A 22001-nucleotide genomic window follows, 5' to 3' on the forward strand; every position below is an offset into this window, starting at 1 on the left:
CAGTAGGCACAAGTGGCACAAGCTCCTCTGGAGCCGAAGTGATATATAGCAGGTAGAGAGTTTGCCTTGCAAGCAGTCAACTCTGGTTTGTTTCCTGACATCCCATATGGTCCCCTAGCCTGCCAGGAGTGATCCCTGAGGGTAGAGCCAGGAGTAAGTCCCAGCACCACTGGGCGTGGCCCAAAAACAAAAAACAAACAAAAAAGTACTTAGCTTTTTTTTTTTTTAACAAAACAATGTGGCTCTAAACTTTGGGATGAAAAAGCTACAGAGGTCAGTTTTCACTCCTATAGGAAGACTCTGGAAGGATTCCCAGCACTCAAAACGAGTATCTGTTCAGCAAGGTGGCAATGCCCTTAGCTGGTCTTGCTAAGTCCCAGTCACATGCCATAACCAGAGTCACTGATGATCACCATTTAACAAAATACCATCATCCTTAGATCATCCATGGAGAAGCAAAGGCACGTTCTCAAAATGTCCTTTCTCAGGTTCTTGCTCTAAATAGAGCAAGAAGAGGGCATTTACCACCCTCCCTACCCTTTCCTCAAGTCATAGTACCTCTACCTACCAGGTAGGCCAGGGTCTACTTTATTTGCTGTGGGGAGACTGTGACTCACAGATTCCGGTTTCCGGTCCTACTTGTACTAACACACTATTCTCTTGTTGATTCTGTGTTCACTCCCCCATCTAAACATCAGCTCCGTCAAGACTGATGAGGCTCTCGTTCACCCCTTCATTCCTCGCACCTAGCACAATGCTTCTAGCAGCCTTTACCAAAGGGTATTGAATGAATAACATTTGACATACAGAGGGGTGGAAGGCTTGCTGGCTTTGAATGCCTTGTACTGAGGCCATCTTTCCATCCCACCTTCCCCTTGAGAGGTTCCATCTGGATATCACTAACTTGGGAAGCCAATTCACCCTGCCATCCAGTGACCCCTCAGTGAGAAAAGGTGATGGAACAGAATGGAAAGAAATGGGAAAGTCTCTCACGGGTGAAAAGGAATAAAGTGCTGCTTTTCTTCGTCACTCTCAGCTTTCCCCTTGATGATGTCTGTTATGTCCATAACTAGGAAGAAAAAAAAATGGGTTACAGGTATATGCGCTACACTTCTGCATAGGATGGCAATGTTGGGTCAAGAGAACCCAAAACGACAAATTAGCGAGGCCAGGCAGTGAGGATTCACCCCATGCAGCACCTAGCAAACACCTCTGGGCAAAGTAGGCTGCAATGTCAGAAACTACAGAGACATCCAAGAAGCAGTCCAGCAGTAGCCAAGAGGAAAGAGAGCAGCATCACTGGAGTTAAGCAGTTCTGCTTATGCAAACAGATGCAGACTACGATTATAATACCCAAGCCCAGTGATTCCATATGTGATCTAGGAATCTCATGAAATCTCTCCACCCTCTCTTCATATGCACAGACACATAACTATAGGATCCCTGAACCCTAAAACTCCAGAGAGACCCTGGATCCCTAGAAACTTTTCCTTAAAATAGCAACTAAAGATTCATCAAACCCTCCATGAGGTCAGGAATTTATAGAAATGGTGGAGGAAGTGGGAGGTGCTGGAAAAAGCTCGTCAGCCAGAGCCAAAACTCCAGTAACACAAATACTTCAAATACTCTGGTCCTAGACAGGGAGTCATTAGAATTGCTTGGGAAATAAACAACCAGTGATTGCAATTAGCTCAAGAGAGGAGCTAGGAAGCTAAGAAAAGGTAGAAAGCAGCTATTTACTTGTAACCAGCACCCATACTCTGTAATCTCCCCTGGCCTCCTATCAGTGAGAATGGTTTGGGTGGAGTCATTCCCCCGGCTCCAGAATCAATCACTTGCCCTAGCCTGACCCATCCAAGATCTCTGTCCCCATACCCAGATTAAGTACCTTTGGGGTAATCTTCTCTTAAGATCCTGAGCTTCACCTGGAACTAAAAGGGAAAAAATTCCCTGGGTAGAATTCAAGCTTTCTAACAGGCGGATATTTTGTTCACTAATTGGTAGCCATCTTTAGAATAAGCCTGCAAGTTAGTACAGTGGGTAGGGCACTTGTTTTGCATGCAGCCTACCCTGGATCAATCCCCAGAACCCATAAGATTCCTTGAGCTCCACCAGGAGTGATCCCTAAGTGCAGAACCCTGAGTATTGCCAGTGTGACCCCAAAACAAACAAAAAGAACAAGCCTACAAGGGGATACAGAGGTTAAGAGGCAGATATTAACTCATTTCAGCTTTTGGATTTAGTTATGCCAAAAGAAATCGATTTCTGAAACTTTCATTTCTATCAGCCTTCTGTGATCTGAAACCAAAAGCGAGAGCGTTTTTCAGCTAGGGACAAAAGCACGCTGTGAATGAAGACGGAAGGTTTCTCACTGTATTAACAAATGCACTGCGGTGTCAGGAGTGGCCTCACCTAGAGTAAGAGCATGTAAGAGCAGTTTAAAGATCAAACAGGTCCAAGCCCCTCACTTTGAAGAGAAGAAACTGCAGTCCTGGGGAATCCTGCTCAAGATCATCTACTGGCAGGTGCAAACCAAAACCAAGTCCAGCTATCTCAGCCAAACTCCTCCCAGTCTGTAAGTGCCAGGAGGCTGATGGAGAGCCAGCTGCTTTATGATTCCAGATCAGGCTATCCTAAACTAAGAAGGTAGAAAAAGTGAATTTAGGCATAGGACATGGGCGCACTTATAAAATTTCCCATTTTCGACAAAAAGACTAAAACTGGCATATCTCATCGCTATTTCCAAATATTTAAGTGTATTTAAAAAAGGAAAAGAGCTTTAAATCAGATGGGATAATTAAAAAGAAAAATACATTTAGTAAACAGTGTAAGTCATAGTCAAATATAACAAAATCCACAAAAGTAGGACAAGAATGAAAAATTCTCAGAAACGGCAAGAGGCAGAGAAGGCTTGGAGAAACAATGCGGAGGTGATCCATCTCTGAAGCAGCTGCCTTTGGTCATGCCAACTCTCCAAACATCCCCTTCCATCTGGAATTTAGCTGTGTGGCGGGTGACTCATCCTGTGTAACTGCATTTCTTGTCCCGGATATTTTTTCTTAAAATGATTTGCTCCTCATAATTAGATCCTGGCTCTCCTGTTCTTTCCTTTTTCCCACACTGGGAAGCAGAGGCGCCAACTGCTCAGACTGCGCCAAGCTCCCAGCGCTCTGCCCCAGACCTGAGGATCCCATTACTCACCGCCTTCATCACCAACCTGGACGGGGCCGCCAATTATTTCCTGTTAGTCCCCAGCGACATGAGGATTACGGGCTGCTTGGCATAAATCTTGGGGAGTAGGGAAATAACAACCGGATTCCCATGGAGGTTCAATACCATGCAGACAGTCAGGGGCGTGGGGGGTCATTACCTGCCACCCCAAAGGGCCGCCTCAGTCCCTGGGTGCACTTATTTGTATTCGTCTCTTTGATATCCATCTTCCCAACTCGGACTATTTGACAAATCAAGTAGATTTTATCTCGGTTGAGATCTTTGTTTCCAAGATCCTGTAGGGCAGCAGAGATACGGTTACACACCCCTCCATCTAACGAGAACAAAGTAGAAGAGGAAACTGAGTAATAATAAATCCTGGGCCCGAGTTTTGCACTTAGTATGTAGGGACCAATCCCACCATTAGTCTTGGGAAGGGTAGAAAACAAAGCAATCAACAGCTAAGAGGTGAGGTTTAGAGAAGAAGCTAGGTGATAGAATCTGGTTTTATTCCGAACTCTGCCATCTCAGAGAAGTACTGAGCGCAAGTATCAGTTACAGGGGCAGGAATCCTTACAAGGATCATAAATAATCCTTCTATATGGGAAACAGTATTTGTACACATGTCTCCAAGAACCTCAGCATAGTGCGCAGCACCTCAGAGAGAAAATCAAAGAAACAGGACAAAGGGCCGGCAATTTCCCATGCACTTAATGGATGTCTGGAGGTTCTAGCAAACCGAGAGTATCTCGCTTGCACAGCAAAGCCTGGCAAGCTACCCGTGATGTATTCAATATGCCAAACACAGTAACAACAAGTCTCAAAATGGAGACATTACTGGGCCCACTCGAGCACATCGATGAACAATGGGAGGACAGTGTTTGCTTGTTTGTTTAATGGATGTAAGCACGCAGGATTGGGACACAGCGGCACCAAATACCCCCAGTAGCTCAGAACTTCCATGACGTTCAAAGTTTGCTTCTTGCTCAGACTACAGGTTCGATGCATATGTCTAAGAGCTCCAGGCACTCAATCTGGACCCCTGGCTGACAGGAAATCTATATCCACACATAGGTCCTTCCACTGTCCCCACAGCAGGGAAGAAAGGTGACAAATTACTTATTGGTTTTTTTTTTTTTTTTTGCAGTGCTGGGATGAAATCTGGGGCCTCACATGCAGGCACATTCCCAGTCCTTATTGGCTTTTCCCAAGCGGCCACCCAGCAAAGACATATACCCTCCACTCATTTCCCCTCCTTACATCTCACTGGCCGGAGCAAGGCATGTGAGCACCTAGAATTTCAAGGGGGATAGGAAATAAAACTCAATTGTGTGTAAAGAAAAGAGAACGTTGGAGCCAGTGAACTACACTAAATCTCATACACTGTGCTGAATGTCTCACATGTCAAATCTTCTTTGCTCCTGACTCTCTGAAGTAGATGCTATTATTATACCCATTTTACAGATGGGAAATCTGAAGTACTCAGAATAAAGGTTTCTACAAAGTAATGATCTTAGTCACTGGAGACATTACCCAGTCATTGTGACACCAAAATCCTATCACGCAATACACCCCCTCTCCACCACAAAGGCACCCAGGAGCAAAAATCACTGAGACCATCATTGCATAAAATAATTGCCCCGTTCCAATCTTAAAGTTTTAGTAACCCTGAGACCCCCTTCCAATTAGGTTCAGTTAGAGAAGAAATATTGAGCATGCTTGTCAGCACCAAGTACATAGTCCTCGATCTGATCTCACTGGGCAACAGTTGCTGCTCTTCCCAGTTAATCTTCACACAGTTAGAAACAGTAGGTGCAGGCCATCAGCCCGCATCAGAACCGGGAGCTGGGTAGACTAGCTACTCTACCCTCACTCTGGTTAGTGTGGAAGGAAGAGGATGGTGAAGGGGCAGGGTCTTTGGGGACAAGACATGGTTCAATGTGGTTCATACCTCTCTACTTTGGGTTGTGTCAACTTGGTGAGTGTATGTTGGTATCAACTTGGTTGATACCTTGTTGCTTGGTCAAACACTTGTCTAAATGTGTCTGTGATGGAATTTTATAGATCTGAATATCATCTACAATCACTAAGTAAAGGGTATTACTGTCAATATTGTAAATGGGCCAGTCTAGTTCTATGCCTTAAGAACAAATGCCAGTTTCCCCCAAAAGAAAGAATTGCACATGAAAACAAATATAAAAATCCTGCCTGGTTTTTAAAAACCCTGCCACTCTGCCCTCCAAATTTCAAACTTGCCAGTTCCATGGGCACAAAACCACTAAGAAGCCCAACCTTTAAAACAATTTCAGGTGTCTTTAATCATACTGGCATTGTTTCTATGGGGTGGGGGAAAACAGAACAAAACAAAACCCTGGCTGATACAGGGCCATCCTCTCACCAGTTAAAAGAAATGGAGATCTACTTCCGCAGTCCCCCGGTGCTCCCTGAGGGGTGGGGAGAGGTAACTTCAGGGAGGAAGGGCTGCATCCCTTACCGGTGCCACATCCCACAGACCTCTGAGTTTGAGATCCCAATTATTTCACAACCAGAGGGTTAGACAGCCTCTCTGTTTGCCTGCCTGAGCACCTCCTCCATTCTGCCCTGAAATCACCTCCAAACTCATCTTTAGAAGCCATAATCATTATTTCATTTCTCTCCCCCACCCCAACATTAATAGCTCCCTTTTTTCCTACCTATTAGTGCTAATCTTCCCAAGCTGACGTTAAAGGTCCTGGACATATTATATTTCCAGCTGTCCTACCCAACTGATTCTCCACTATTCTCTGCATGCACGTACTCTATTTTTAGCACAAAGATTTCTTTACTGCTTCACAAACACACAATGTTCACTTTCAACTATGGATCTTTCTTCCTGTGGCACCTGTCTGCATCCCCACCTCAAAAGCTTTCCTCCTCTTCCCCTCTCTATATACAAATCCTTTCCATTCTTAAAAGCTCAAGTCTGGCTTCCTTTATAATGAGGCTTATCCCTAATTACTTCTCTCCTTTTGTTAGGATTTCTTTTACATTTTTTTGGGATATCTAAATTGGTATCTTTTAGAGGCATTACAAGGACATAGAGGCCCAGGCATATCACAGAGTTCTTCCTAGATGTTATGGGCTGTATCTATACCCCTCAAAATTCAAATGCTGAAGTCCTAACCCTTAGTACCTCCAAATGGGATGATAATTAGAGACAGCCTTTAAAGAGGTGATTATGTTCTTTAAAGGGTAAACTCTAATCTAATACACTAGTGCCCTTAAAGGAGATTAAAACACTGACACATAGAAGGAAGAGCATAGAACTGAGAACATAGGAGACAGCCATCTGAGGAGCTACAAGAGACCTTTGCAGAAATCAACTCTACAATATCTTGCTCTTGCTCTTGGCCTTCTAGCCTCCAAAACTGTGAGAAAATCTATCCCTGGTGTCAAAGTATCAATCTGTGGGACTCTGCAATGGCAGCCCTAGCTGCCTAAAGCACTAGATGAACCTGTAAGATTCCAAGCCAGGAACGTGGTCCAGTGGTAAAGAACTTGGCTTGCACATATCAGGCTGCGGGTTTGATCCTCACCACCAAATGGAGGAAAAAAATAAAGGATGAATTTACAAAGTGTGTAAAGTCCCTGAATAAGTGACATTCCATCTATCATATCTGAAAACAAGTAGGCAACAGTTCTTTAAAAACCCTAGCATTAGAGTATATGCGGATATATAAGGTAAGGTAAAGGTAAAGGCCCTACCGTTGTTCATCGATTTGCTCGAGCGGGCCCAGTAACGTCTCCGTTGGAGATTTTGTTGTTACTGTGTTTGGCATATCGAATACATCACGGGTGGCTTGCCAGGCTCTGCCGGGCCAGCGAGATACTCTCGGTAGCTTGTGGGGCTCTCTGAGAGGAGCAGAGGAATCAAACTCAGGTCAGCCATGTTGGCTGCGTGCAAGGCAAACGCCCTACCGCTGTGCTATCGCTCCAGGCCCTCCTTCAACTTTTAGAACCCTAACATTCCCTTGAGCGGGGCGCGCACATGCACACAGGCCTGCGTACACACGAGTGTGAAGCACCTCCCTTGCAACTCCCACCCCCTGCCCCACCTCCCGCCAGTAACTCAGCACCAGCCTCTATCAGCCATCCAGGGAGCCCTGGGGGAAGAGCAGAGCTCAGCTACCAGGTGGGCGCTTTCCTTTCTCTCCCGGCGGAAACTGAGAACGTAGGACATCGAGTTCTCAGCCCTGCTTTGCAGAAGAGCCCAGGAAGCAGGTGGAGGGGGGGAGGGGGGGCTGGGCCCTGCCGTTCTCTGCTGGGCACCACCAAGTGCTTCTCCCCTCTCTGCAGAGGCAGCCCGGTCACACCAGGTGCGTCCCGAGAAGGGCCGGGTAGGAGGTGTGCAAGGACACAGCAGATATATAAATCTCAGCAAAATGCATGTGTTCAGGTTATCCTCTGGAGGGTAATAAAGGGGTAACTCTAATTCAGAACTGTGTTCCCATCTGCATTGTGTCTTAACCATCTGTACAATGTACAACAAGTAAAAGCTAACTCTACTTTAACCTTAGAAAACTCTAACATATTTGGGAAGTTGAGGAAGGAAGAAGAACAAGGGGACTTAGAATCCATGTCACCTGATTTGATAATTCACCAGGACATGTTTGTCTCATTGTCTGAGAGGAGTGCATACCCCTGTAACCTGCTCCAAAGCCCAACTGGTATAAAACAAAAATACAATTATCATTAATTTACATAGAAAAAAATGTAAGTGTTCTTAGAACTCAACTATAATCTTCCAAATAACAGGCAAAACCATATTGGTATGGAGCAAAAGAAGGGATGTTAAGATCCACACAGCCTGGTTTAGGCAGCCCAAGGACAGAGCACAGCTGGGCCACTCTCACTGCGTGGGTGCCACCAAACCAACACTGGATACTAGTTTCCCCCTTTCATTACTAAAAAAGATAATAATCTCTTCAGATTTCTTTCTGTTGGTGGAAACAGGTACTGATGCAGCATTTTTTGGTGAAAGTAAATTGCAGTAACACAAACTTCAAAAAGCAGAGGATTCCTGCACTCTTTTTATTATGTTAGCAGAAACCCAAAAATCAGGTTCCCCTGTAAGGAACTTCATGTTCTATGTATATTACTCTCCCATTATGGGTCCAAGGAAGGTGAATATAAAGCAGACAGAGGGACACCCCACCAACAACCAGATCCAGGAACCATCTTCTCAGGCTCTGTCCCCAGGAAAGAGACTAGAAGGAGCTAAAATCTAGAGCCAGAAAAATAAAGTCAGCAAAAACACATGCCCGCCAAGTTTTATCTCTTCTCTGACTTAAATGTCACTGCAAGGTCCAATTGAATATAACTCCTAGACAAAATCCATCCCATCATCCTGTTTAACTATATGACATGAATTTTCTTCTTGTTTATCTTATTGTTTATTTACTTACTTATTTTTGGTTTTTGGTTTTTGGGACACACCCAGCAGTGAGCAGGATTTAATTCTGTACTCTGGTCATTGCCAGTGGATACCATTCTCAGGGGAATATATGGCATTCTGAGGATCGAATCTGGGTCAGTCATGTGCAAAGAAAGCATCCTACCTATCGTACGATTACTCTATTATTCACTTTCTTCTTATTTTATTTCCTCCTCTCATACCACAAAAGTAGGAGGCTACAGATGCAGCCACTGTTTTTTCCCCAACAACTAGCACAGAGCTTGCACATAATAGATACTTATCAGGATAATGGATGCTCACAGCTGACCACTGCTCAATTCCCGGTGCTGCACAGAGCTCCCCAAGTCCTTCTAGGAGCACAGACTTAGTAATTCCTAAGCACCACCAGGTATGGCCCCCAAACCAAAAGTTAGTTAATAAAATAAAACTAGCACCATGACTTTCCTCATTCTGAAATAAAAATTCCAGTCATTTAAGAAAGAGGGAAGTTGAACCAACAAAGCTTCTCGAGTTCATTTGTGGTGGTAAGAAGTGGCAGAACTTCAAGAAAGCTGGATCACACTTTCGTTCATCCCGGACAACACAAAACTACCGCTCTCCTTTCCCACAGGTTTACATCATGAATTGCTTTTCTAAAAATGAGCCACTGACTGATTCCCTGGCCCTCTTCCTCTCGTGAAACATATGTCTCTTTGTGTAATCGGGAAGCCCTACAGAACTCTCCTATTAGTCAAGAAAATTAATAGTCTTCTCCTTCTAAGTAATAATAGATAAACAGGACTGAGGTACATTTATATACGCCAAGAAAACTTTGTGTATGCAATTAGGACCTATGATCTTATTCCAGGCCTCTGGCCCATTTTTCAGGATATAACAAACAAAATAAATCAGCTGCACTCCAATCTAATTGTGACATAATGTAAGACATTGCACTTAATGGACTGTAACTAGAAAATCATTGTAGAGCAAGGTAGGTTAATCTAGCACTTTGGTCACTTCTAGATCAAACTCCTTGGTTTGGTCAATGTCCAAGCCCTTTCCTGGCTCTACTTCTGTCATTTACCTTGAACAAACAGGCATTGCAGTGAAAAATTTCATAAACGCATCTTCTCCCCAAAGGAGCTTACAAACAACACCAATATCCTTAGGTGTCGTAGGGCCACACTCTTAGCACACCCTCATGGAAAAGTGGGAAATAAATGATAACCTTATCTTCTTCATCCTACGGTTTCAATTTTCAGAGCTGAAAAAATAGTTTCACTCAGAAATAAGTCATACAAAGGGCTGAAGCTATAGTACAACAGGTAGGGCACTTGCATTGCATGTGACTGACCTGGGTTCAATCCCTGGCACCCACTACAGCCCCTGAGCCTGTCAGGAGTGATCTCTGAGTGCAGAACTGCTAGGAGTAAGCTCTGAATGCTGATGGTATGGCCCATAAACCATCATCATCATCATCATCATCATCATCATCAATCACAAAAAACAACTGATTTAAACTTACGTCTTGTCCAGTGCATACTAGTGTTTAGAAGGATACCAGGAACCATTAGGTCTTCAGCATTCTAATACTCAATTTGCCAAGCAGTCAATGTTTTAAGAAGGTGTTTTTTGTTTTCATACCTGACATATCTTAGGAGTCTATACCAAATTGAAAAAACTTGGGTTGACTGGTAAACACAGTTACAATATTTTAACCAGAAAATAAAAATCAAAAGTTTCTGTCCCCTAGATATCATCTGTCAAAAAGGTTAGTGCTAATTTACTTAGTGCTCTGTATCTTTGTGCGCATGAGTGATAAAGAGAGGGAGGGAGGAGGGGAGAAGAGATTCGTCTTCCCAACCACTTTCCCAGGCCAAACAATGCCCTTTCTCTGTTCTGAATCTCTACAGAAGCCCAGAGGACAGCTCTGCCCTAAGGCTGTGCTCTCTCCAGACCTGTCTCATTTCCAAGAGCATATCCTCCTGAATGCACCATGTCAGGGAGAAGACCATGAAACCTACCGTGAAGACCACCTTTAAGTTGTTGAGCATCTCAATCTCCTTTGGAAAGCCTTTGCTGCCCCATCGCACCAGGTAGTTCTCACTGTGGGAAGCAGAGCAGCAACCCATTACTGCCAGGAAAATGCAAATCAAAACAAAATGAGCTACCACCACCTCACACCATGGCTATCCACCAAGAACCAAAAGTGTTGGCAGGGATGTGGAAAAAGGAAATTACTTTAATGTTGGAAATATAAATTAGCACAGCCACCATGGAAAACAGGACTAAGGGTCGTCAAAAATTTAAATTACAAATATCATATAACTGAGCGATTTCACTTTTGAGTATTTATCTAACAGGGGGAAAAACACTTATTTGAAAAGATTTCTCACCTCTGCCTTCACTGCAGCAATATTTACAAAAGCCAAGACATGGAAATAATATAAGTGCTCTTATATGGATGAATTGTAAAGACTAATATCTAGTAGTATAGGAAAAAATGTAAGAGAAAAATTATATTGGCCAGACAATACATGCCTATTAGGTCATTCAAGGATTTTGATTTTGTTCTAAGACTAATGGAAACCTATTTAAATCTTTTATGTAACTTCAGTTCTCCTGTACAATCATTTACCAATTTACCATCTTATACTTTTTTGGCATGGGAGGGGGAATACCCAATGGTGTTCAGGGGGCTACTCCTGGCTATGCATCAGGAATCACTCATGGTGGGCTTGGGGGACTGAACTCAAGTTTGCCACAAGCAAGACAAACACCTTACCACCGTATTATCACTCCAGCCCCTACCACTCATACACTTTAACAACCATACACCATCCTGTGTGGTTCATACTTGTCATTCAAACCACACTGAAAAAAATGGAGAATTCTAACATTTCTATAACTTAAGAGTTTAGTTTTTTCTTCTGAGTTGTACCATTACACTTTCCAGACCTGTCAGGAACATACAGTTGATCCTAAATAAATGTCCACTGCCTTGAGTTAGGAAATAAAAACCAAAGTTAAAAATCCAAGTCACCCAAGAGCATAACTGGAATTCAGCAAAATTAAGGAGAATTGTCCTCATTTTAGAGCTTTGTTCTCCATAACATCTTGTTCTCCTTTCTCTTCACTCAACCCTAGGAGATAAATTAGGGCAATTTGGAAAATTTCAAGGGGAAATGGAACTGAAAACAACAAAACAAAGAAATGAACAGTCCCAGAGTGACCCATGATTAAAACTCGATGAAGTAAATTAATTAATTCTCTGTCTCTGTCATCGTCTATCTTCTTTTCTCTCCCTCTTTGGCTAAAATTTTTACAGGAATTTGCAACAAACTAGTCAGGAAGTTTTTCTCAAGAAAGTTATTTTTAATTATTTCCCATTGTTTATTTCTGGACGGTGGTAGTAAAATACCTGAATATTTCCCAAGAACTTTCATCACTAGTCACAAGCCCACAGAGAAACAGCCTGCTAGGTTGAAACAACAGGTACCAATACTCATAAATAAGAAAAGCAATTTCGGAGGGCTGAGTAGGTCCCATTCAGCCTCACCCAGGAAGAACTGAGAGTTAAAGCCAAAGGCCTACTTGGCACCTGAGTAAAGTGAAACCCCATTCATAGATTACTCCTTCCCCCAGGAGAGGGGGAGAAACCATTCCCGGTCTCCTTGAGCTCTTCTCTAGAATTAGCTCCACCACTGGCTTGATGAATGAGCTGTTTCTTTTTAGAAACCATAACAATTTACTTTTAAATTTCCCAAATTAAGTCTCTTTAGGAGTCCACTGGGATCTGGCCATTATTCACCCCTAACTTTGAAAGGTCAGTACCAGTCAAACCTACTCCAGGCCACATCCAGGCTTCCCTGCAAATACCTTCCCTTACCTGTGGGTCACTTTATGTCAATCCTGGTGGCAAGAGTCGCTCTCCCGTGTCAAACTAGCAGAGGGCGTCTTTCTAAGTCCCCTGATTCTTTCCCGTAGCATGTTTCTCCTTTGTCTCCTACTCTTGCTTGTTTGCCCTCACATTTTACTCTCCACCTCTGCATCCCTCGCTGTTCTGAGAGTTTCTTACGGCCCTGGCACTTCGGAGGCATCGCTCAGGCACACCCCATCAAGCACATCATTCAGTGTGGCACATCAAGGAACTGAGCTGCCACCTCGCTGATCCATTGCCTCCCTCCCTAGAGCTAGTTCAAGCCATCCATCACTGAGACGGGCCAGAGGTCTGGCACCCTTGTCAGGTTGGACATGAGGAAGCCTTGTGTTTCTGAAAGGCAGGGTGGATCCTGAGAGTGCTTTTAGGGTCTTTGTTCCAGGTGCCTTGGGAACAGATGACAGGAAAGAATGGGCCATTTTTCAGATGGTCCTACAGGGGCAGAACACTGAGGATTAGTCATGTGAACTGCACCGTCTCTTTAATTTAGGGATTTAGTTTCACCATGGGCTGGAGCCATAGCACAGCGGTTAGGGCGTTTGCCTTGCACGTGGCTGATAAGGTTTGATTCCTCCACCCCTCTCGGAGAACCCGGCAAGCTACTGAGAATATCCTGTCCACACGGTAAAGCCTGGCAAGCTTCCTGTGATGTATTCAATATGCTAAAAACAGCAACATGTCTCACAATGGAGACGTTACTGGTGCCCGCTTGAGCAAATCTATGAACAATGGGAGGACAGTGACAGTGACAGTTTCACCATAAAAAAATAGATTTTCTAGGGCCGGAGTGATAATACAGTGGGTAGGGCATGAGCCTTGCACAGAGCTGACCCAAGTTCAATTCTCAGAATCCCATGTGGTCCCCCAAGCACACCAGGCAGAGAGCCAGGAGTTGCTCCTGAGTACTGGTGGGTGTGGCCCAAACAAACAAACAAAAACCCATAGATTTCCATCAAAACAATGCTGAATCTCCAGTACAAGCCATTCAGTGGATTTAATACCAATCTCTCCTTAGTGACAGACTAAAGTAGAATCTAGCTCATCTTTAGAACAGGATGAATATGAGTAGAACTCTCAGCTTTGAAACTGATAAGTATATGTGACTATGGGGAAGTCAATTAATCCCCCTGGGCCACATTTTCTGCCCCAAATGGCCTAGAGTGACGGGGATTCCATGAGATCTTATACAACCTCAGTCTGTACACGGGAGCCAGATGGACAGCCCCCATGCATTTTACAAATACCTTCAGGAGAGCCATTATTCACCAAAGCACCTCAGCATACTGGGCTATATATGCTATCTCATTTAATCTTCATAAACATTCAAGCTAAGGAAATATTCTTTTCTTCATAAAGATGAAGTTCACATTCTAGACTATCTAAGTGCATCAATCCCCAAATATGGATCCAGGTTTTGTCCCAGACCTCACTGGGAGGACAGGGGGATAACAATGGGGTGGAGAGTTGCACCATGTCCTCCCGCAGAGTTCTAAAGTCATTTTCCCTTCTTGATTGAGGCACCCAGAAGTTCTCTCTCTTCCTCCATTTTTAAGAATTATTCATTAAAGTAATGCTTAAAAAGAAGAAACAATAAAGCCACTACTGCTTGCAACATAAGTAGCATCTGCTAGTTTCTGTGATTCATGAGGTTTTTCTCATTAAAGACTGAAAGAAATGATCCCATGAAGGTAGCAATTACATTTCGTGAATGGGAAATTTATGCTTAATAAAAATTAACAACTTGTCCAAGGTCAAGAAAGAGTAAATAAGGGACAAGATTTAAGAACCCATTGCTATCATAAAGGGTAAGGAGTTTTACTATTCATTTCTAACTTTTCTCTCTGTCTCGCTTTCTCTTTCTCTGTCTGTCTGTTGGTCTCTTTCTCTCTCACTCTTATTCCCTCTAACTTGGGGGACCTTCCAAACAGTGCTCAGGGGCTCAGGGGCCATTCCCTAAGATCTCTGCCAGCTGAGCTGAATGGTTTATGCACAGGCCTAGCCATGAGATGCTACTCAGGCCAATGATACTGGGGACCACCAGGGCATCTCTGGCAGTGCTCAGGGAAACATTCAGTGCCAAAGATGAAATTAAGGTCAGACACATAATGCATTCCTGACCACTGAATTATCTCCCCTGCCTTTCTAACTCTGTGTGTGTGTGTGTGTGTGTGTGAGAGAGAGAGAGAGAGAGAGAGAGAGAGAGAGATTTGGGGCATACCCTGTGTGCTCAGAAATGACCCCTGGCAGTGCTCTGGGGCTAGACCAGGAATTGAAACCAGGGTTCACTTCATGTAAGGCAAGTGCCTTACTTCTTATTCTATCTCTCTGACCCACTAACTGCCTTTTTGTTTTCTTTTGGAGTCTCACCCAGTGATGCTTAGGGATTATTTTTGACTCAGAAATCACTCCTGGCAGCTCATAGGGGACCATAGGGGATGGCAGGGATTGAACCCAAGTGGTCTGCATGCAAGGCGAGCGTCTGACTCTCTGTACTATCTCTCCAGCCCCCCTAACTGCCATTTTTAAAAGCCGATAATTCCATTCTATCTAATGCAAACGCCTGAATCTTGTTCTAATTGAATCTCAATTAACAAAAATCTATTTATGAAACCTTTTAACTAGAACCCTACTGTGGAAAAAGAAAATGGTTGTAAATAATTCCTCTGCATGACTCCCATACTCTCAAAGACGTTAGTTCACATTCTTGATTAGGAACATTTCTCTTCCAGGTAGAGATCTATTCACAATTATAAAGGAAAGAAAAAAATGTTATATGGTTTCAGTCTCCCATATAAAGGGAAATCAGATGGTACCAAATACACCTACCTTATAACCATTTGCTTGTTGGGGTCATAGAGAGACATGAAGAGCTCAGCATCTTCCCCAATTCTGCATACAAAGTTCCTCACAAAGACATAGAGACTGTGGGTGGGAGATGAAGAGATGCGGGAATACATTCCATAGTCTGGCTGGTCCTTTGACTAAGAAAAAAAGGAAAAAGATGGAGGAAATTGGTCCCATATCACGCAGGACGACAAAAGTATAGTCAAAGATATTAAAAATTTTAGCTTTCTATCCAATTCACCAACAACGGTTTTGTAGTCTGAAAAGAACCTGAGAATCACTCTGACTATTTTGGATATGATTTTTCCATCTTGAGAAACATCGTCACTAATCCAGCCTTTTACTTTTTTCATAAAATTAAAGTTACAAAGAAACACAGATTATAAAGGAAAAAAATTGCCTAAGTGGACATTAGCAGAACTAAAAACTTTTGGTTTTCTGAGAAACATATTCAGGAAATGAAAAGGCCAGGTTTAGACTGATAAAAATGTATTTGCAAAACATGCATTTGATAAAGTATTTATAATCATAATACATAAAGCTATCTCACAACTCAATGAAAATAAAATTAATCTAACTAAAATGGGCAAAATATTTGAAGAGGTACTTCAGAAAAGAAGATACAAATAGTCCTGACTGAAGAGCATAAGCAGAGATTTTCTCTAGTCATTCAACAAAATGGAAATTTAAACCACAATGAGATACCACGGCTCACTACCAGAATAACTTCATTTTAAAGGCTGACAATACCAAGTATTGGCAAAAGGTGTAGGCTAGAATGTTTCACAAATAAAATTCTACCAAAAATAGTTTTGTAAACCCTTGTGCCTAACATAAAATCTAAATTAAAAATGAGGACTTGGAGCCGTAGTACAGTGAGTAGGGTGCTTGTTTTGCACACAGAGAACCAGATTTTGATCCCCAGCATCTAAGTCTGTCAGAAGTGATCTCTGAGCACAGAGTCAGGAGTTAGCCATGAGCACCACCAGATGTGGCCCAAAATTAAAAAAGGATAAAAATTAAGTACATTTACATATTGCATATGGGAATGCACTATTGCATCGGCAGTTTAGTATACAGTATGGCAGTACCTCAAAAAATTGAATATACACACACTATGTGACCCAGAAATCCTACAGTTATGTGCTATTACAAAAGAACAAAAACATATGCCCATAAAAGATGTGCGTGCTGGGACTGAGGAGACAGCACAATGGGCTAAGTACATGCTTAACATTCAACAGGCCTCGGTTCAATTCCCAGCACTGCCTGGTCCCCTGAGCATACCTCAGAGCAACTACAGAGGACTGATTTTCAAGTAATCTCCAAGTAGCATTGAATGTGGCACCAAAACAAATTTATGTGCATGTTCAAATCAGTATTACTGATAACAAATCCAAAGTGAAAACAACCAAATGCCCAACAACATCTCAATGGTACCGCTGAAAACTGGTCAGTGGCATACTGGCTCAGCAATACAAAGTTAAAAGAACATTTATACAAGAACTGGGGGGCTAGCTTAATAGGTTTGCACATACAAGCGGGGGGGCCCAGGTTCAGCCTTTGACATAACAGTCCCTGAGAACTGCCAGGAAGGACTCTTGAGCGCTGAGCAAGTTTAGCCTTCGACCACCACTGGGTGTGGCCCCCCAAAATATCAAAACATTAATATATTCAACATAAAAACCTCAGTACATCTTGCTGAGAAAAGTCAAACAGAAAAACTAATGCCATAGTAATTGTTTTTATAAGAAACTTTAGATTGTCTTATTGTCCCCTTTGAAGAAAAAAAAGTTATTAATCAATTAATTGCACCTGAGGGTACTATGGTTCCCCAGAGGAATGGTGTCACCCACTTTGGAAAACACTGCAAGAGACTTCTCTTTTATTTCTGGTTGATTTTGTTGTGTTTGGGGGACAAATCCTTCTATGTTCAGAGCTTCGACCTGGCCCTGTACTCAGGAAGCACTTCTGGAAGGGCTTAAGGGACCATATGTGACTCCAGGTCGGCCATGTACAAGGCAAGTATTCTACCCCCTACACTGTCTCTCTGGCCTACAAGAAACTTCCAGAGTGATGGAAATGACTTACATCTTTACTGTGGTGGGGTTTACTGAATAATACATATTAATACGACTCATGAAAGTGTATCTTTAATTTTGGGGGGGTCACACCCAGCCGTACACAGGGATTTTTTTTTTATTTTTAAAAAATTTTTATTAGTGACAAACCAAGAGGTACAGTTGTATACTTACAAATTTTGTGCTTGGGTTTCAATTGTACAATGATCAAACGCCCATCCCTCCACCAGTGCCCATTTTCCACCACTACAGATCCCAGTATCCCTCCCACCCCCCATCCCCCACATCCCACCCTGCCACTGTGGCAGGGCATTCTCTTTTGTTCTCTCTCTCCTTTTGGGTGCTGCGTACACAGGGTTTTATGCCTCACTGTGCACTCAGGGATCATTCCTGGAGGTGCTCAGGAACCAACTAGGATGCTGAGAGTCGAAAACGGGTCGGCGGGTACAAAGCAAGCAACTTACCCACTAAAGGGACCAGAGGATAAATTTTAAAAGGAAGTAAATTTTACTATGTGAATATTCCACCTCAATAAAGCTGAAAATAAAGTTGTTTTTAAATAAGTTAGGTAGCTAAAGTAATTTTTAAAATATAAGTTAGATGTCAACTCTTCCTCTATCTAAACCCTTGGATTCACTGGCTTCCTACCACACTTGGAATAATCAGCCTAACCGTTCTCCAAGACTCTTCATCTCCTGAGGCCATCCTCTCAAAGCACCTTGCCCACTGCTCACCACGCTCCTTCACTCTGACCTGTCTATTGTTGAATACTCAAGACTTAGTCCCATCCCAGAAACTTTGCATGTGCTCTTCCCTTGGCCTCGAACATCCTGTCCCCAGACCTCAGGAGACCTGATGCCTTCACATCATTCAAGAGTCATCTCTGATGTCACTCTGAGGGAGACCTTCCCTGCCGGCATCTTGAAAAGTGGCTCCTACTTCACTCCAACTCACACAACCCTAGTTTATTGCCTTCTAGAAATATAGCACTGCCTGGAATTAATTTGTCCCTTTATTTATTTACTTTTGAAGCTGCCTTTTCTTTTCTCTCTGGAATATAGGTAACCTTCCCTGGTATTAAACTACCTTTCATTTCTGGGCTGGATGCTGAATAAATTACAGATCCAAGCACAAAATAATGCAATAAAATACGTTTGGCTACTGATCACCTCAGTCAAAGGACAGATGTCCCTGGAATAATATACAGTCTGGCTAATTGTCCTATTATCTCAAGTTTATGATGTGTTAAATGCCTGCCTTCCTGGCCAAAGCCTATTTCACAAAGCTCACCATTTCTTCCTTGATACGCTCTGTGATTTTTTCATTCGCTTCCTCATGTGCATGGAACAAGCTGATGACACTAGTATTATCAGGGTCCAAGATATTTCCCTCTTCGTCTCTGACAATCATATCAAGCTCAAGGATTCTGAAAAGCAAAAGAGTGGTGTTGGAATTATGTGCATGAGAAACCATTATTAATAGTATCATAGACCACAGAATCTCAATCAATAAAATTCTTTTAGGGGCCAGAACTAAAATAGCACAGCAGGGAGAGCATTTGTCTTCCACGCAGCCGACCTGGGTTCAATCCCCGGCATCCCATGTACCACCAGGAGTGATTCCTGAGCACAGAGCCAGGAGTGACCCCTGAGCATTGCTGGGTGTGGCCCCAAAACTTAAAAAATGTATTTTTAAATAAAATAAAAAGCAAAATAAACAATAGGCATAAGTCAAGGAAACTCAGAGTCACATTGTTCAAAGTCAGTCTCATTGGGAGGGACTATGGAAATCTTCATGCATTTTTCTTTTTAAATAAAGTACCATGATTTAAAAAGTTATCTGTCATTGAGTTTTAAACATACAATCTTGCAGCACAGATCCCAACACCAGTGTCATTTTCCTCCACTAACATTCCCAGGTTCCCTCTCATAAACCCCCAAGTCCCACCGCACCCCCAGCCTCAAGCCTCCCACTTGACAGATGCCTTTCAAAGTTCAGTTGTTGAAGTTTGGGCCTCTTGATTCAGTGTTGTTGACTCTGTGGTTTGGGTATTTGGCTCTACCCCTCCTTAACACCACCTTTGTACCTGAATCCGCCAACCTGCTGCTTCTCATATGTCTGCATGCATTTTTTAAAATACTTATTTCCTATAATACTGAATCTGGAGATATACCACACACTTCAGTTAGAGCTTGTCACTGTACACATGAGCAAAGTGTTGGGAAAAAAAATCTAACGTGAAGTGGGGGCCAGGGAGATGGGCCTATAATTTGAAGCACGTACTTTGCATGTCGAATCCCTGGATTTGCTCCCTCGTAACACGTGGTCCCCAGAACACCACTGGGAGAGACCCCCAGCACCACGCCAAATAGAGTAGCTCCCACCAACCTCCCAGTACACCCAAAAGAAAATCACAAAAAAGGAGGTGAACAAACTATGACATAATGGAATTCCATATTGCAGGATTTTTTAATATGGTATTATTTTGATCTGTTCAATGATAGAGTGAAAAAAATCTAGTATATCAAAATATACACAGAATTTTTCATGTGAAAAAAAACACACTCAGCTATGTTGTCAGTGTGTATGCCCTATGAGCGATAGTGAAAAGATCAAATCTGAACAAGAACACCAAAATACCAACCTAGGTACCGATTAGAAGGAGGGCTAAGGGTGGTTAGCCCCGAGACCAGGAGATGTAAAGGGGTCATAGGAGACGAGTGCCTGATCGCCATGTTTAACGTTTGTAATGCAGTGTGATTTATGTAATACAATGTAACACATAACTGCAGAGAAGGCATTCTTGTATCATTTATTCGGTAATAATTGGAAAATAGTTGTGTGGAGAAAAACAGATGACATATATTGATTGCTCTTCACAGTCTGCTCTTGAGTTCTTCATCTTCCAGGCCTCACTTTTTCCTGTTTAATACTGACCTTTCACAACGGTGCTTTTATACAGCAGACACACACATAGCACATACAATAAGCTCACATGCAGAAATGTGTATATCCATGTGGTTAACCCTTAGAACAACCTTTTGAGAAAAGTAGTACTAATACCTATTTTTCAGATGGAAAAAAATACAGAGGCTATGAGAGTGAATTTGCTGAAGGTCACACAGCTAGTAAAAACTAACACAACTCCTATAGTTATCACTATTAACTCTATAATATGCTTATTTGTTTGTTTGGGGGTCACACCCAGAGATGCTCAGCGGGTAACTCCTGGCTCTGAATTCAGGGACCACTCTTGGCAGTTCTCAGGGGACCATATGGGACACTGGGGATTGAGCCCAAGTAGGCCATGAGCAAGACAAGTGTCCTCCCCACTGTACTATGTGATATGCTTTTTTAATTCATTTTGGGAGCCAAACCCAACGATGCTCAGAGGGTCACTCCTGGCTTTGTGCTCAGAGATCACCCCTGGCCATGCTCAGAGGACCATAAGAGATACTGGGAATTGAGCCCAAGTCGGCTGAGTCCAAGAGAAGTGCCCTCCCCACTGTACTATACATGTTTTTAAACAGGCATTTAGTAGCAGTATCAGGTTAAGGACAGAGAGTCAGTTTTCAGAAGCCTTCGCTGACATGCGGGAGCCCTGTTTCCCACAGAAAGAAGACAGAAGAGGAAGAGCTGATAGATTCGGAGAAGGCACCATTACCATATTCCAGATTCGGGAAGGCAGCAAGAATAAACAGAGGAGACCATGGCTTCACCTCTTATTCGAGAATCAGACTGAGAAGCACATCTCTCATCTCATCCAAATGCAAACAGAAGGGAGCTAAGGTTCACCTGTTTGTCCACATTCATTAGGAAATTAACTTCCAACTGGATATGACTCATAAAGTTGCCCAGCCAGGCTGCTGAGCAGGAGACGCTACATGGACAAATGCACCCGACTAATGCTGAGCACACGGTCTCATGACCAAGGAACGAATGGAGCATAGCCAATACATAATTTAATGCCAACATCACTCCAGCTCTTTCTCTTCAAAATTCATCAAAGAGGATTCGTTTGTATGAATAAAACATCCTCTAAGGTTTCGCTGTCTTGGGATTTGGAGGAGTCATCTGAGGATTCCTTACACTCTGGTTATCAAAGAGCTTGTGCGTTACCAGCCTCGCTTGGAACTTTGGGACCTTTAGTGGTCACCGTCCAGAGGTCTGACGTCTGAGCGCCTGGCTTCCATCCGTAACAAAGCTCTGAGTCCCCAGGATACCAGGCCGGTATTAATTTAAAGTGCCTAAGTTGCCTTTCCAGCTAAAGTCTTCAGGGACGAGAGAAAAGAAGCCAGGGGCCACCCTAGCTCTGAACCTCCATCTCTCACTTCCCCCCAAAGAAACAGTGAAACTGAAAAACTGGAAGCAGTCAGTGTGTGTGTGGGGGGGGGGGGGGCGGAGGAGGTGGCACCTCCTGACTTATGCAGGGCCCTCCTCTCCATTTCCTCTCTGCATCAAGCCCATCCACCCCCTCAACCATCACGACGAT

General features: G+C 43.1%; 1 protein-coding gene across 1 annotated transcript in view; it reads right to left on the reverse strand.

Annotated features, from left to right (window-relative positions):
• Positions 1-22001, reverse strand: part of DOCK2 (dedicator of cytokinesis 2) — a 394798-nt gene that overhangs the window by 340690 nt on the left and 32107 nt on the right. Inside the window, exons 7-11 of the mRNA XM_056133087.1 lie at positions 18800-18935; positions 15411-15565; positions 10669-10750; positions 3371-3506; positions 994-1069 (exon numbers count right to left, since the gene is read on the reverse strand). Coding sequence (XP_055989062.1) covers positions 994-1069; positions 3371-3506; positions 10669-10750; positions 15411-15565; positions 18800-18935 — 585 coding nt within the window. The remainder of the gene's footprint in view (positions 1-993; positions 1070-3370; positions 3507-10668; positions 10751-15410; positions 15566-18799; positions 18936-22001) is intronic.

This window comes from Sorex fumeus, unplaced genomic scaffold (assembly GCF_029834395.1).
Source record: "Sorex fumeus unplaced genomic scaffold, SorFum_2.1 ptg000097l, whole genome shotgun sequence".
Taxonomy (NCBI): Eukaryota; Metazoa; Chordata; class Mammalia; order Eulipotyphla; family Soricidae; genus Sorex; species Sorex fumeus.